This window comes from Oculina patagonica, chromosome 3 (genome assembly GCF_052425735.1).
Source record: "Oculina patagonica isolate OP01 chromosome 3, crgOcupat, whole genome shotgun sequence".
Taxonomy (NCBI): Eukaryota; Metazoa; Cnidaria; class Anthozoa; order Scleractinia; family Oculinidae; genus Oculina; species Oculina patagonica.
In genome coordinates this window covers 16225609-16240594 of record NC_135760.1, presented here as the reverse complement: position 1 = coordinate 16240594, position 14986 = coordinate 16225609, and the positions used below count along the sequence as shown (strand labels likewise).

Below are 14986 nucleotides of genomic sequence, written 5' to 3'. Positions count from 1 at the left end.
TTTCCATAATCACTTTATGTATCAAATTTGTTACAAACTCGGCCTAATAGAGGAGGCGTTTATTCAAATCCTGCAGTTTATTCAAGCCCGATGTTTATAACCAAGGGTTTTCATTCATTATTTTTGACAGCCATAAACGTTGTTATTTTTCCTAAAGCATTCTACACCTCGAATAAATGCTTGAGGGGCTTATTTACAACTTCACCTTGGAGACCCGGCGTTTATTCGGGGCCCGGCGTTTAATCGAGAAAATACGGTATGCTGTTTTGCACTAAGGTACAAGTAGTTTACCGGGAATGGGTAGACCAATTTATTCATGAATTCAACAGGCCTGAGTTAATGAGCTCTGTATATCCAGAACCGGTTTAATGAGATGCGTGTCACGCAGGTATAGGAGCTGGTTTAATGAGATGCGTGTCACGCCGTTGGTTTATGGACAAATTTAATGAGATACGAGTCACAGTAAATGTAAGAGGCAGACTCTATTATGCATGGTATTGTTTTGAGTATTTATTGTTGAATATTACATGAGTTTTTAGGAGAGATGTAGGTGTTGTTATAGAGTTATTGATCCACCCCACCAGCCGGGTGCTAATGCAGTTATATAGAAGGAGAACAAAGACTTGTACGAGAACCAATCAGGGAGTACCGTCAAACAAGTCAAACCAGTTTTGATTCCGGTTGGATTTGATTATTCAAAATGGCGCATGTATCTTGTTTGGTAGCTGGTCAAACCGGTTTTCAGGCTGGACAAAATTATTCAAAATGGCGAATTAAAATCCTAAAGGTCAAACTGGCAGTTTAAACCGGTTTTATAGTGCTGATTGCTTTAAGTACCGTTTGTGTAACTTTGTGTATGTGTAAACGCAAGGAAAACAAATTCTTAATTAATTTAAAAATGCTTCAGAAATAAAAATAGCTCGCATGACTTCTAAACATGACGCGCGAGAAAAAGCAATTACGACTTCTTGCAATTAATATTTGTGTTGGACTGGAAGCGCATTGTTTTTATAAAAGTTGAAGATTTCAATAACAAAAAGTTGTCGAAGTGTTTGTACGTTTTACATAATAAAACTGTTTTTGCTCACCCAAATCTTGCATTAAATTTAAACGTGTAGTTGAGTGCATGACAATCCGAGTGACCGCAATGTTGATAAACAGAAATGATTAAAACACGTTCAGGTTGAAAATACGTTACTTTGTCAGCACGTCAGTTGAAAAGAACTTAACTTTAAATTGCAATTTCATTAACATTATTGTAAGCGTCAAATGATTTTTACAGCGAATTATTTGTTAAAAATTAACTCCGAAAACTTTATTAGACAATCAATAAGCGATTTAACGTTCAGCTCGTAAACTTATAAGGCGAAAGGGGAGTTGAAAGTCATTTGATTTTTCCTTGAGCATCTTTACCTCAACGGTTTCTCTCGGATTGTGCGTGGATGCTTTTGTTTTGTTTGCTTTTGTTTTGTTCTTTTGTTATTCAACTTTGAATTTAAATTTGAATTTGTTTGCCTTCTATTTATTACACAGAAGAGGCAAACGGAGAAAGTTCTATTTTAAATAACACTTTTTCGCTTCAGTGTGTGTTATATTTTAGTTGTATTAAACTGTAAAATCTCTTTTGCTGGTTTGTTAATAGTAATCAAATCCGTTAAGTGACATTATTTCGGTTTGAGTAGGTTTATGTATTTATTGCTTTCAGTGCTTCAGAGGTGTCAAAGTGAATTAAAATCAAAGGGAAAAAAACATTTCGCGTTCGCTCAAGTCATTAAACAAATCATACTACTGTTCGCGTAACAAATCTTCTGAAATGTTTCTATGTCAAAACAGCGAATTTGCCTCGCATTTCATGGCAAGTTTATTTTTAAGCTAACATAAAATATACTCTACGCTCAAGATTGTAGTTTGTCTACAACAAAAACTAATTAAGTGCATTGTTTCTTTAGAAATGTTATTGAGCACCAGCTTCCATTTAAATGAAAGTAATACTAACAAGCTTGTTAAAATGCTCGTAACATAGGAGCTTCTTACTTAAAAACACTCGAAAGAAAAATTACCGTCTCGCGCATCGCAATATTTCATTAATTTGTTTTTTAAGCCCCAGTGCGCATTATTTTTCTTTGAGTAGTATTAATTTCATTTGAGTTGTATAAGCATTCATTTCGAAGGTCGTGTTTACTGTTTCACTGTACCATGAAACGAAAGAACGTACTGTTCTCGCGTTCAAAAACAAAACCAACAAACGAACAGTGTTATCATGTGATTAATCTTAAGAAAATATAAGTCAAATACATTTTATTCACATTCTATGATGAGATTTCTTTTGCTAATAAAAGTTTACACTTTTCTCGAAACTGTAACTGTGTACAACAAAAGTTCATTAAGATAATATGTTCCTGAGAAAGGTAATCGAGTGCTTACATTTAAATAATAGTAATGTTCACCAATCTTTTTTTTCTCCCGTAAATGTTACCCGCGCGTGAAAAGTTTGGTCAAGTCCAACATGATAAATGATCAAGCACTGAGACAAAAATATTTTTAGAAACTTATATCTTCATTGAAACATATAACAGAAACACATACACATTGCAATGAAACAGTTCGCATGAATGGCAATGTATAAAAAAAACATACTTTCGATTTATAAAATGTTATGTTCAAGTGAAAGGCAAATCAATATAAGGAGTCCTGCTCGTCTCCATCCTCACTCTCTCTGATTTTTAACTCTTGCTTTCTCACTTTCTCTTCCAATTCCTTAACGATATCCTTGTATAGGTCAATCGTCTGTTCTTGTCTTTCCATATGCTCACAATTCCGCCAGTACTCTCTCGGCGGATAGAAGTGTGCGTGAATGTGCTTTGGCATGTTATCTTTATTTCGGTCGTAAAACTTCCAAAAACTCACTTCGATTTCATGTATTTCCTGGCGCATTTCTTCCATTAAACGGACTCTTTTTCGTAACTCTTCGATCTCACGATCTTTGCTTTCCCATATTCCTCTATACTCTTTCACCTTCTGCTCCAAGACTTCTGTATACACTTGATCTACTATTTTGTCTTTCAATTCTTTCACTGTTCCTTTCAAGGCTTCGACTTCATTCGCTTGCGCCACACGATTACCTTCCGACTCATGATACGCCTCCGTGGCTTCCTTCAACTTCTTTTTCAAGTCATAACACTCTTCTTCGTAGCCTTCGATTTTATCGGTCAGTCTGCTCACTTCGTGCCTCAGCCTTTCCTCGCTCCACTTGTCCATCTCGAAAATAAATCAACTCGTCGTGTAGTCCAAACTATCTTGGTTTTATCGTTGTTATATTGGCTGTAAAACCAATGAGAAAGCACTGGTGTCATGGTCAAACCGGTCATGCCGGTTTGCAGAGACCTGCTGTACGAGACGATTGAAAATGGCCTACATAGGCAAGTGAGAGACAAAAAAAAATACATATACGAAAGTACGCGAGATACTCCGAGTAACTAAAAATTACTCATTTTGCTCAAATAATACTCATCTAAATGCTTCGAGTAACCAGAATAAACTCTTTATACTCGGCCACTTTTCTTTCGGGGCGAGGCATAAAGTGTGCGGGTCGATCACAGGTCGATAGTTTTGATGCGCAAGCTACTGAGCCCAAGGATTCAACTACTCGAGATTCCAAGAAATAATAAACCTTTTATTAAATAAAAAAAACGTACATACACAATAAACAATCAAACACATTTTGGGCACTTTAAAGCCGCAGTAAACGTAACGTTCGTGATAAATGAAAAAAAGGTCATCGTCATAGCTTCAACAACAGCTGTATCTTCATCCTAGCAAATTTTAGTTTTAGCTATGGTTTACATTTTTCACTTTTTGCATTGTGCTGCTGCCTCGAAATTTTAAAAGATTTTACTGCTTAAGTAATCAGTCCACTGATTAGAAACGAAGATTGTTTTGTATCTCACTTATGACTAAATCAATATCTTTGCTAAGCTCTTCGTCGCTTCCTTCTTTTCTTTCATAGACTTCATAGTCGTTTGTTAGTTCAGTGCTCCTCAGTTCTTGATTACAGTAGCTTACACTTTGCATGTTGCTAAAGGCCTCTCGTTTTTGTCCATTGAGACCATTATAAATGGCATAGATAACTCGATCTACGATCTCCTCTACTTGCACTACGTTCCCAGAGTTTTTGAGTTCTAAAGATGAGAGATAGAGGGCAGTCCTGGGTAGTTTAGGTAACTCAGCAAGGGAGCTTTGCCAATTGTCACTGACGTAAATTCCAAGTGTGCTACAAACATTTTGAGCAAGCTTCATAACATGAACTAGGTCAACTTTCTCCACTGCTTGGTCAAAGTAGCGGAACCACGCATCTTCTTGATTTATCATCAAGCAGGAATGAGCCGTCTGGCTTAGATGATTAATAGCACAACCATCGCAACAACCAATCTTTACTTGCTGAATAAGTTCATCGCATAAAGCAGCGAAAGTAAGCTGAAAGACACGATCAACTAAGGAAGCTACACGTTGTCCCGTGAATATGTCAAATTCATCAACTGGATAAAACACTCCATGAGATGTTGGCACCATGATTCCTTCGTTATGCATGCAAACAATTCCGAGGTTGGCCTCTCAAAAGCTAATGTGCAGTAGAATTTGAACAGCACTGAAACCTTATATCTTCAAGGATAACAAAAGAGTATAAACAAAGGCACTTCTCTTAACTGGTTTAACCTGACTGCTTTTGGCATTTTCATCAACGAAGTCTTGCTTAATCATGCTTGGGGGCACTATGTTAATTGCAACACTTACATAACAATACAATCAGAAAATACATCCTACCAGTAACTCACAGCAAGCTTACAAAACAGTCATTGCTATTGAGTGACTCGACTACTTAAATAAGCAAACACATTACTTTACTCATTTCGAGGGAAGCAGTCGTGGAGTAAACATCATAGAATCGAACGCATGGGGCATCTTTGTCAATTTTGTCAAAGATCATTTAGTCGACGATACAACAGAGACCGTCACGAGAAGCAAAATTGTCATAAGCGTCTGGACCAAGAACAAGAGGAAATGACTTCGTTTGCTCGAGAAGAAACCGATGAAGATGAACATGGAAACAACCTTAGCCAGGACGATGAAGAACCAGAAGAAGAGTATCATGAAGTTGATGACGATATTGATGGTAAAAGCGAAAACGAAGATGGAGATGAAGAGGAAGATGAAGATCACAGTGATGAAGACAATGAAAGCACTACTGCAAACGATGAAAATGACGATATTGATCCCTGGGATAAGCTGCGAGAGGAATCCATTATCGATTTAAAATCATCCTTGGTGGAACAAGTGGAACAATACTTAACGCAGGGTTTGTCGAAAGAAGACGCCAAGTTTCAAGCATCCACTCTTCTACTTCCTGCATACAGAAAGAGGCTACGACTCTTGTATCTCCACTATTTAAAGTGGTATCGTGTTCTTAAAACTGATCCAACACACAAAAAGGTTATGACAACACTGCGCAGTTTTATGGAAGACGATGAAATGGACTTCGCGGAGGCAGCAGAAGCAGCAATCAATAAAAGAAAATATTTATTGAACCGACTGTTTCAATACAATGACGTCTGTAAAGAAAATTTAAGTGAAAGTGACGATGAAGAAATTCGTTACCAAGTAAGAAAAAGAAAATATCACGAAATCCATTAATACGAAACCTGACCTACAAAACAAAAACAGTAACATGGACCTAAGCAACGGAGTCAAACAAGGAAACAAAGACTTGCGCCAGCTGCAACTTGTCAAATAGAATAAAACTGCAAAGAGTTTCTTAACAACACTTAAAATTATAGGCACTCTATGGAGTTGACCATTTCCTGTACTACTGGGTCATTTCAATGTATTTTTGATTCTTTAATAGGGACAATAAATTGTTGTGAGAACTTCGTTTGTGTAGTCTCTTCTATGGAATTCAGCATAAGAGTGTCAATTTGAATACTTGTTCAAAGCTCATAGAGAAGACAAGAGTAGGCAGAGCAGAGCAGAGCAGAGCAGAGCAGAGCAGAGCAGAGCAGAGCAGAGCAGAGCAGAGCATAGCAGAGCATAGCATAGCAGAGCAGAGCAGAGCAGAGCAGAGCAGAGCAGAACATAGCACAGCACAGCACAGCACAGCACAGCACAGCACAGCACAGCACAGCACAGCACAGCACAGCACAGCACAGCACAGCACAGCACAGCACAGCACAGCACAGCACAGCACAGCACAGCACAGCACAGCACAGCACAGCACAGCACAGCACAGCACAGCACAGCACAGCACAGCACAGCACAGCACAGCACAGCACAGCACAGCACAGCACAGCATAGCATAGCATAGCATAGCATAGCATAGCATAGCGTAGCGTAGCGTAGCGGAGAGAGAGAGCAGAGCGGAGCAGAGGGAGCAGAGCAGAGCAGAGCGGAGCAGAGCAGGGGAGCATAGCGCAGCATCTGAGAAGAGCAGAGCAGAGCAGAACTTAGCAGAGCAGAAAGTCAGAGCAGAGCAGAGAGAGAAGAAGAAATAGGAGAGCAGAGCAAAACAGAGCAGAGCTGTTGAAAGCTGTTGGCGAGATTGCTCTAGATCTCTTAAAAGGAAGCATTCTAGTATCTAATTGATCATTTAAACGTTAAAGCCACATAAGTCAAAGCTCCTTTATCTTACTCGCAAAAACACCAAGTCTCAGAAAGAAGGATTTTTGCCTGCCATCACCACTTTGATTGCCTCTTTCGCTGTGGAATTATCGGGTAAATTTTTCAAATGAAGTACGCGCAGAAGATGTTGATGGTTCCTGAACATTTATTGCAAAGTATGGAAACAGAACATCGATTAACGGCTCCTCCGCAACTCACGACTTTAACACGGCTAGATCAAGACATGAAACAAATCATGGACTCCTCCTTAGCAGAAGATCAAAAAGTAATGTTGTTGGATCATCTTCTTCGAAGGTACCAGGGATTAACAAAACAGATGAAAAGTGAAGCAAGCATAAAACCTACAGTGGTGCTACCCAAAACAGATCCAGCGCCGCCTAAAGAGACAATTACTAATGTAAATAGTCCTGCGTCCACACCTAAAGTTAAGACTACAAGGGAAACACCAAGACAACTACCGCCCACACCCGCGACTACTAAACAATCGAAAATTCCTGTCAGAATGGAAACACCCCTCAACGCATTGCCTGAAGAATCGGCGTACGCGATAATGATGGAAACACCACCAGATTCCAAACGAAAATCTGTGAAACGGCTTAAAAAACCAAAAACGCCTTTAGTGGCAAGGTTACGCAGCAATAGACAATGGGAACCTTACTAAACCAGGAAAACCGGTTTTTATTCGCTGACTCTATATATACACAACGGCTGTACGCTCATTTACATTTTGCTTTACACGATGGTCCCAAATATTGCAAACGATACTTGCTACGAGTGTGATTGTATCGAAAAGATGAAGCATGCTTACTGGAATTCGCTAGCGTATTTGGTGTACGCTGAACTTGAGCAAAAAGAACCCAGTGTTATCCAAGACAATCAAAAACTGATGACATGTATCCAAGACAATCAAAAACTGATGACATGTCTACGCGAGTCAGTGGATAATTGGAAAACAAATGCATACTGGCTCTGGCAGGATCTACTAGACATATTGGATTTCACTGCTCCTGAAAATCAAGACTGGATCGATGACACTTCTCCAGAGGAACAAGAGGATGCGATCATTAAAGCCATCATATATCCGGACGAGTTTGGCAAAACCTGTTGGTACTGGTTAGATCTGATTGTTAATGGAGTTGACGAAGTTGACCGGTAAAACCTGTTTAGCTCCATAAAAACTATATAAAAAATTTGTGTTTCCACTCTCGAGCCATACTTCAAGATGAGTTACTCACAGTGTGGACTTTGCCTTAAAGATCTTGAATTGATCAAGCCTGCCTCAGGTATACCTTACATTCGATGTGTAGACTGGAAGTTGTGTCCTTTCTTTTGCCGTGAAGGAGACGTGCACGCTTATCAACAATGTATCAGAGATCGCGTAATACCAGAATACATTGCATTTGAAGGTGGGCAGTTACCTTACTGCAGACATATGGATGTTGCGACATTAAGAGTATCAAGGTCACAGAGCAATCCTTTCAGACCCTATTTCACCTGCAGGAGGAGTAAAGAAATGTGTAGATTCTTTAAGTGGGCAGATGAAACACCGATTGATGATGAACGTAAAATATCGTCACCAACGTACTGCCCTGAGGAAAACAAGCCATCAAAAGGAGTGAAAGTCAAGTACACGCCACGACCCAAGCTTAAAAGACAATTTGCCATTTCTGAAAAGTTGGCTCATTGTTGACTCATTGACTCAATTAATATTGTATTAGCAACATCGCTGAACATTTAATATTTATTCATTCATTATTGTATTAGTAACATCAATGAACATTACGTTTTACATTTAATATTTATTCATGTTTGAGATTGTACACTTTTTCTATACTCAATAAACGTTTTTTTACTTACTCGAAAAAAGTGTGGATTTTAATTCGCCATTTTGAATAATTTTGTCCAGCCTGAAAACCGGTTTGACCAGCTACCAAACAAGATACATGCGCCATTTTGAATAATCAAATCCAACCGGAATCAAAACTGGTTTGACTTGTTTGACGGTACTCCCTGATTGGTTCTCGTACAAGTCTTTGTTCTCCTTCTATATAACTGCATTAGCACCCGGCTGGTGGGGTGGATCAATAACTCTATAACAACACCTACATCTCTCCTAAAAACTCATGTAATATTCAACAATAAATACTCAAAACAATACCATGCATAATAGAGTCTGCCTCTTACATTTACCGTGACTCGTATCTCATTAAATTTGTCCATAAACCAACGGCGTGACACGCATCTCATTAAACCAGCTCCTATACCTACGTGACACGCATCTCATTAAACCGGTTCTGGATATACAGAGCTCATTAACTCAGGCCTGTTGAATTCATGAATAAATTCGTCTACCCATTCCCGGTAAACTACTGGTACATGTGTGACGTGATCACTACTATACTAAAAGAGGGGTCCTAAAACATTGCGCCACATTCTTTGTTCAGACGAAGGACACCTTTTACAACATTGTAGTCTAAAACTAAAAAGATTTTAAAGGACCGTGTTTTTCGTCTGCAGCATTAACCTGCACACTTTTTTCCAGATAGTGATATGAATTATATTAGAAAGTGAATTGTCCTGCAAATTTTACAATGTTTACACCTTTTCTCAAAATGGTGGAATCAAACTGCAATAAACATACCATTGATACGTGGGGGGAGGTGTTCCCTCTGCCTCGCAGCATAGTGTGACTTCATCGCCCTCCAAACCAGCTGAGTCTTGAGGATGCTGGGTAATAGATGGTACCACTAGAAAGCAAAAACAAAGAAAAGAAAATCATAAGCTGCCAGTGAAGAAATCCAGAAGAAACGTTGTGTTCTGAGGTAATGCGCTCGGCACTCTCAATTCAAGTGTATAAATCATTACTTTTGGGGGAACCCCTTTGAGAGGAAGGGGACTAAAGGTAAGTTGGGAAAGGGGGGTTAATGAGAATATGCATTCTGATACTTTAATGTTACAGAAACTGTAAATATGTGCCGGTTTTGATTCCCCTGAATCTTGCACAGTCTAATGTAGATTGAGGCAGATCTGCCCAGGTACATTGACAGAAAGACAGCGTTACAAAGAGACAGACAGACAGAGTAAGTGAGTGAGTGAGTCACCTCTATTTTAAAACGGCAGACTGTCAGACAGACAAAAGAAAGACTGACTGGCTGACTGATATAAGACAGTCAGATAGTGTCACCACTTTTACTTATACACAAACCTTAGTTCGATTTTGGGAATAAACTTCGACTTATTATGATGAATAGAAATACCGTATTTTTATGGCCGTTTGAGATTAGAAGCCGGATCTGTATGGGGAATAGCAAGCACTGATATCCTTAAGCTTGGAAATTTTCAAAGTTTCAACCTGCCAAAAAACCTTGTCATTGCAGTTTTCTGGCCTGTCTATTTCTCCCAAGCTCTTCTTTTTCTTACAGGAGTAGCACCAGTGAAAATAATTGTAGAAAATTTATTTGATTTACAAGCCTTCTCTCTCACACACCAAACCTTCCAATTTCTGAGGTGTGCCAAATGTCATAAAATCTTACCGTTGTACGGAAGTGGTATGACAATTGCAAATGAGCCTATACTAAGGGCCCTGAACAGATAAAATAGGAATTGGGATTGAACGAATTTCCCTGGAAAAGGAGGAACCACCAAAAAATAAACAATAGAACAAGGACTGGGATTTGGAAAATCGGGAAAACAATGGGCTTGAAAATGGGATTTGAGCAAAATTTGGCGTGGGAAATGGGATTTTATACACCCCCCCCCCCCCCCCCTTCCGCACCCCCTTCACCTACCGCCTTCGCATGTAACTCCAGTGAATCCCGAAGGACATAAGCAGAATGGTCTGTTATCAAGTTCCAAACATGTTCCTCCGTTCATGCATGGCGACCTGGCACAATTAAAACCTAGGAAATAACATAACTCTTAAGGTAATTGCCCGAAATAGAACTGAACATAGAGCCAAACTTTGCCTACTTGTTGATTACCTAAAGGGGACTTAAATTTTGAAATAAAAAATGGTGTCCCTATATTCGTTTAGGAGCAGGAAGACCTTAACATAAATCCTTAACAATTCCCTTGCTAGAACTGGCAAAGTACACATTTTCAGTGATATTTTATTTTTCAAACATAGGAATCGGTCTGTCTTCGTTTTACAGAAATAACATGATCACTACGTCACCCAAAATAAGAGAAAAATTAATAAGTCACCATACTCGTTTACGAGAAAGAGACGATTCATTTTTCTCGCGGACTAAGCAGAATAGAAAAAAGACGCCATTTTGTTTATGTGCGAGCGCTTATTACGCGTAAAATTCTGCGCAGTAAGAATGCGCAGTGCAATTCAGGGGAATGGCTGAACAATAGATAAAAATTCATATTTTAAAACGTGTCACGGAAGATTGTAAAAACATCCTCTGAGTACTCCGGCCAATATGAAATTGTAACGACAGTCTTGCTTGTCGCCCTCCCCAAGAGGAGAATAAATTTGACTAATATATGACCAATGTGTTCACTCTCTACTACCAGGCAAGATGCTTGAGAAAGCCAAAAGTTACCAATTCACACTATTATATTTTCGTATTCTTCAAGCGGAGAAGAATGCAAGCGGCTTGCAATTTTGCTGCTTGGAAAGTTTGATCTACGAACTTCACTCATGCAAAGTTTTGGAGGACCCCTTTGCTACCCTCTGGTTGGAGCGAGTTGGGCCGATTGAGGTATTACGGAAGGAAATTTGGTGCTTGCGTTCCAAGTATTTATTTCAGAACACGTTCACATGAATGCCAAAACTTTGATGTGGAATAGCGAAGCGCGCGAGTATCGTCACGACTCAGACAAACAAAATGATATGGCGGACAATTTTCATAAAACACTTTCTTAAACAGCCTGTGTTCCTAAAACACACTTATAAAACGAAAACTTTGCCAGAACAACACGCTGATGCTTTCTGAGCCTCTAGGGGGTTATGTTCATTTACATTCTATTTTTAGACCTTGCGCGCTTCGCTATTTGATCTACATATATTGGTTTGAAACACGGTGCTTCGTATTTTTTTCTTGCTCCATTATCTTTTTATGAATTTTTAAAGTGCTACTACGATCAAATTTTCGATTTCCATATTTTTACATTTTCGTGTACAATAAGACTTTCTTACTCACCTTGCAAATTTTCAATCCATTACGAACATCAGAAGTCGTTTTGTTTTAACGTTTATTTCCGATATTTTATGGCCGCCATTAAACAACCTTGTTCCAAGCTTAAGGCTTGGTTGCGAATAGGGAGAAAATGACGTCAAAGGCTAAAATACCTCACGGGTTGAAATTATAATAACAATATGTATTGAAAATCACGCGAAAAGCAACAAAAACTTTGGGCTTGTTTTTCATGCAATTTTCTATGCTAATTGTTATTCTAATTTCAACCAGTGAGGTATTTCAGCCTTTGACGTCATTTTCTCCCTATTCGCAACCAAGCCTTGGAACAAGGTTGATTAATGGCGGCCGTAAATTCTCTGGAATAAATGTTATAATACAACGACTTATGATGTTCGTAATGGATTGAATTTTGGCAAGGTGAGTAAGAAAGTCTAATTGTTCACGACAATGTAAAAATATGAAGATCAAAAATTTGATCATAGTAGCACTTTAAACTTGCACTAAATGCGCTAAAACGACTTGTGCTGAGAAGACACCGAGAGACCGCGATGGGTGCAGCACACAGCTTGCAACACTTCCAGCTTAACCTGGTTAGCTGCTAGAAACCAAGAATATAACACTCAAAAGAGTCGTCTGAAAAGTAAAGCTGAATTCTTAGTTATCTCAAAATTTTCTGACCATTTCTCATTTTTGAGTCTAATGCTTGCGTGCGCTTTGCGCATGCGCATTAGACTCTTTGTTATATGAAAAAAGCTGTTAGCAATCCCAAGGGAATGGTTCGGGATCGATAATCGTTCGCTGTAATGTAGAAAACAATGATCAGCTGCAAGAACGGACTCCGTACGGACACGCACGATTAGTTTCAATTAAAAACAGCCAATCAGCGACACGTGTTCCCACGCATAATTAAAAGTTCTTTCTCAAGTCACGATTATTCAACACTTGAACAGGACGTAATAATTTTCCAGTTAAGACATTTGTAAGCTTTTTGTGAAAATAAATCTTCGTTTTCAGTTCGGTTAAGCACTTGTGTTTTCGTCTTGCTTAAAAAGCAAGACGTCTTTGAGAAAAAATATTTCGACGGCGACTCGCGTTTATTTACACAATGCGACCAAATATTTATTTTGTTTTAAAAAATAGAAAACTTTACCTCGGTTTTTGTATTTAGGTCATTCGAATTTTGACCAATTTTTTCTTTACAGTGCAAACAAAAACCTTCAAAAATAAAAAATGTACATGGATAAATGTAAATCAAGTTACGCGACTAAATCAAAATGCGTTTGTTTGGCCGCTTTGCAGTATTACACTGTCCCGGCCTTTGCCATACACTGAAATCGAATTTCATGCTTTTACGACTCTCAGAGATCTTAAGTTCTTCTTACAGCTAGAAAAATCATAAAATGGTTACATTGATATGGAAGTGATGATTCGCGAAATTTGTACATCATGATAAACAGTATTCGCTCCTGTGTATGGTAGCTCGATAATAATTGCCTAGTTTCCAGCGTTCAAAAGGTCATCATTATATTGCCGTGAGCATTTACACCCGTTTTTAGGAAAATCTGTCACTAAGTGCTTACAGTACAATGGAGTAACAGTCACTATTTCAAGTGCTTTTATTGCAAAATCTGTTTCAAGAGTCATCATCAAAATGGTGAAAAATCTGAAAGAAAACGATGTGAAGTTCTTCAACCCTTGTTGTAATGAACATGCTTTTTGTAAATCGTCACGCAATCTTGTCCAAATGTTTAATCGTTTCTGCTTTTACGGACAATACGGAAGAAGTAACATCAACTCCTGTTCATACTTTAAATTTTGTGAGGCATATAACATTTATGACTGTTTCGTTTTCATCCATAATCATCCACGATGCCCCTAGCTTGCTATAAGCATTTTAGCGGAGCTCCACAGCGGCCCGCAGGACCGCAGAGCGGAGCCCCATACCCATAGAAAATTCACAGAAATAGAAAAACCATGAACTTGAGTTTTCATGGTCATCATGGCTAGCGGCATGGCTCGCGGGCGCGTACGGCGTCGTACGTACGGTGTTGCGCACTTCAGAAATAGATAAACACTCATCTATTTGTTACTGGGCATCCAAGTTATGGTCAATTGACAGCTGTCAATACAAGGTATCCGCTGACCAGTATCACGTGATCATATCGCGGGCTCAGGTGTATAACTCATCGAGGTAACGCGTTTTTATAAAGTTGACCGCTGACCGAAAAATGGTTTTTCTATTGGAATGCGGGCTCATTAACTATTTTTTATGCCTACGGTCAGTGAATTCAGATATTTTAATAAAGGGCAAAGTAAATTACCGGGGAGCTCCGCTTTTAGGCTTGGCTAAATCTATTTAATAAATTAAACTCCCGAACACAAACCTCTAACCAATTTTAACCGGCTTACGAAAACCGCGCAATCTGTATCACTATGCCATACGGCATTAGACTCATGTCACCCTTGGTGACCTATTTTTTAGTACATTTTGTCATAATATCTCATGCAGTCAATATTAATGTTGGCCTTAAAGATTACACGTTATATCTGCTTTACAAAGCATTCCCCGATACAGAAAAACATGACCAAAATAGCTGTTGTCAGCAACGTACGTTGTATTTGACACCCTAACATGTTATCTACTTACGTTCACAGATCCCACAGGTAAGGTTACAGTTTTCCCTCATGAAAGCTAATATAAACGGCTCGTTGCTATTACACCAACCAAATGCTCTATAACCAGGGCAACTGAGAGGCTCGTCCAGCTCTTCTGGGGTGCATACTGAGGAGTAAATATATATGTAAGCACAATCAGAAAATTAAACTTTGTAATTTGATTAATGAGAAGTTAATGCCATGATTATAGGTCGCTCTATTTTACAAATAACTACTTCAATTCTTTGTCGGTCGTAATTTGGAAATTGGTAAACTTCACTTGTAGGACTATTTTAATTGGGACAACAATGAGCGCCAGAAGTGTTGAGACATTCGGCACTCTTTGAGTACTGTCGACAAATTTTACCCTTCACCCCTCCGATATAACCCCCTTCCCCAAAACAATGTTGTTTTTACTATCTGCAAGACTTGCCGCGTTTGTGCACAACATTGAAAATTAAGGGAGAGGGGTGTGGTTCGCAAGCTGCAATGAATCTAAAGTGAAAAAATGTGAA

General features: G+C 38.8%; 1 protein-coding gene across 5 annotated transcripts in view; it reads right to left on the bottom strand.

The window, feature by feature from the left end:
* Window positions 1–14986, bottom strand: part of LOC144646950 (cartilage intermediate layer protein 2-like) — a 52071-nt gene that overhangs the window by 13315 nt on the left and 23770 nt on the right. For all 5 annotated transcript variants that reach the window (XM_078506671.1, XM_078506670.1, XM_078506673.1 and 2 more), the window contains 3 exons: window positions 14464–14598; window positions 10458–10568; window positions 9311–9416 (listed from right to left, as the gene is read on the bottom strand). In XM_078506671.1, the coding sequence (XP_078362797.1) occupies window positions 9311–9416; window positions 10458–10568; window positions 14464–14598 (352 nt within the window). The remainder of the gene's footprint in view (window positions 1–9310; window positions 9417–10457; window positions 10569–14463; window positions 14599–14986) is intronic.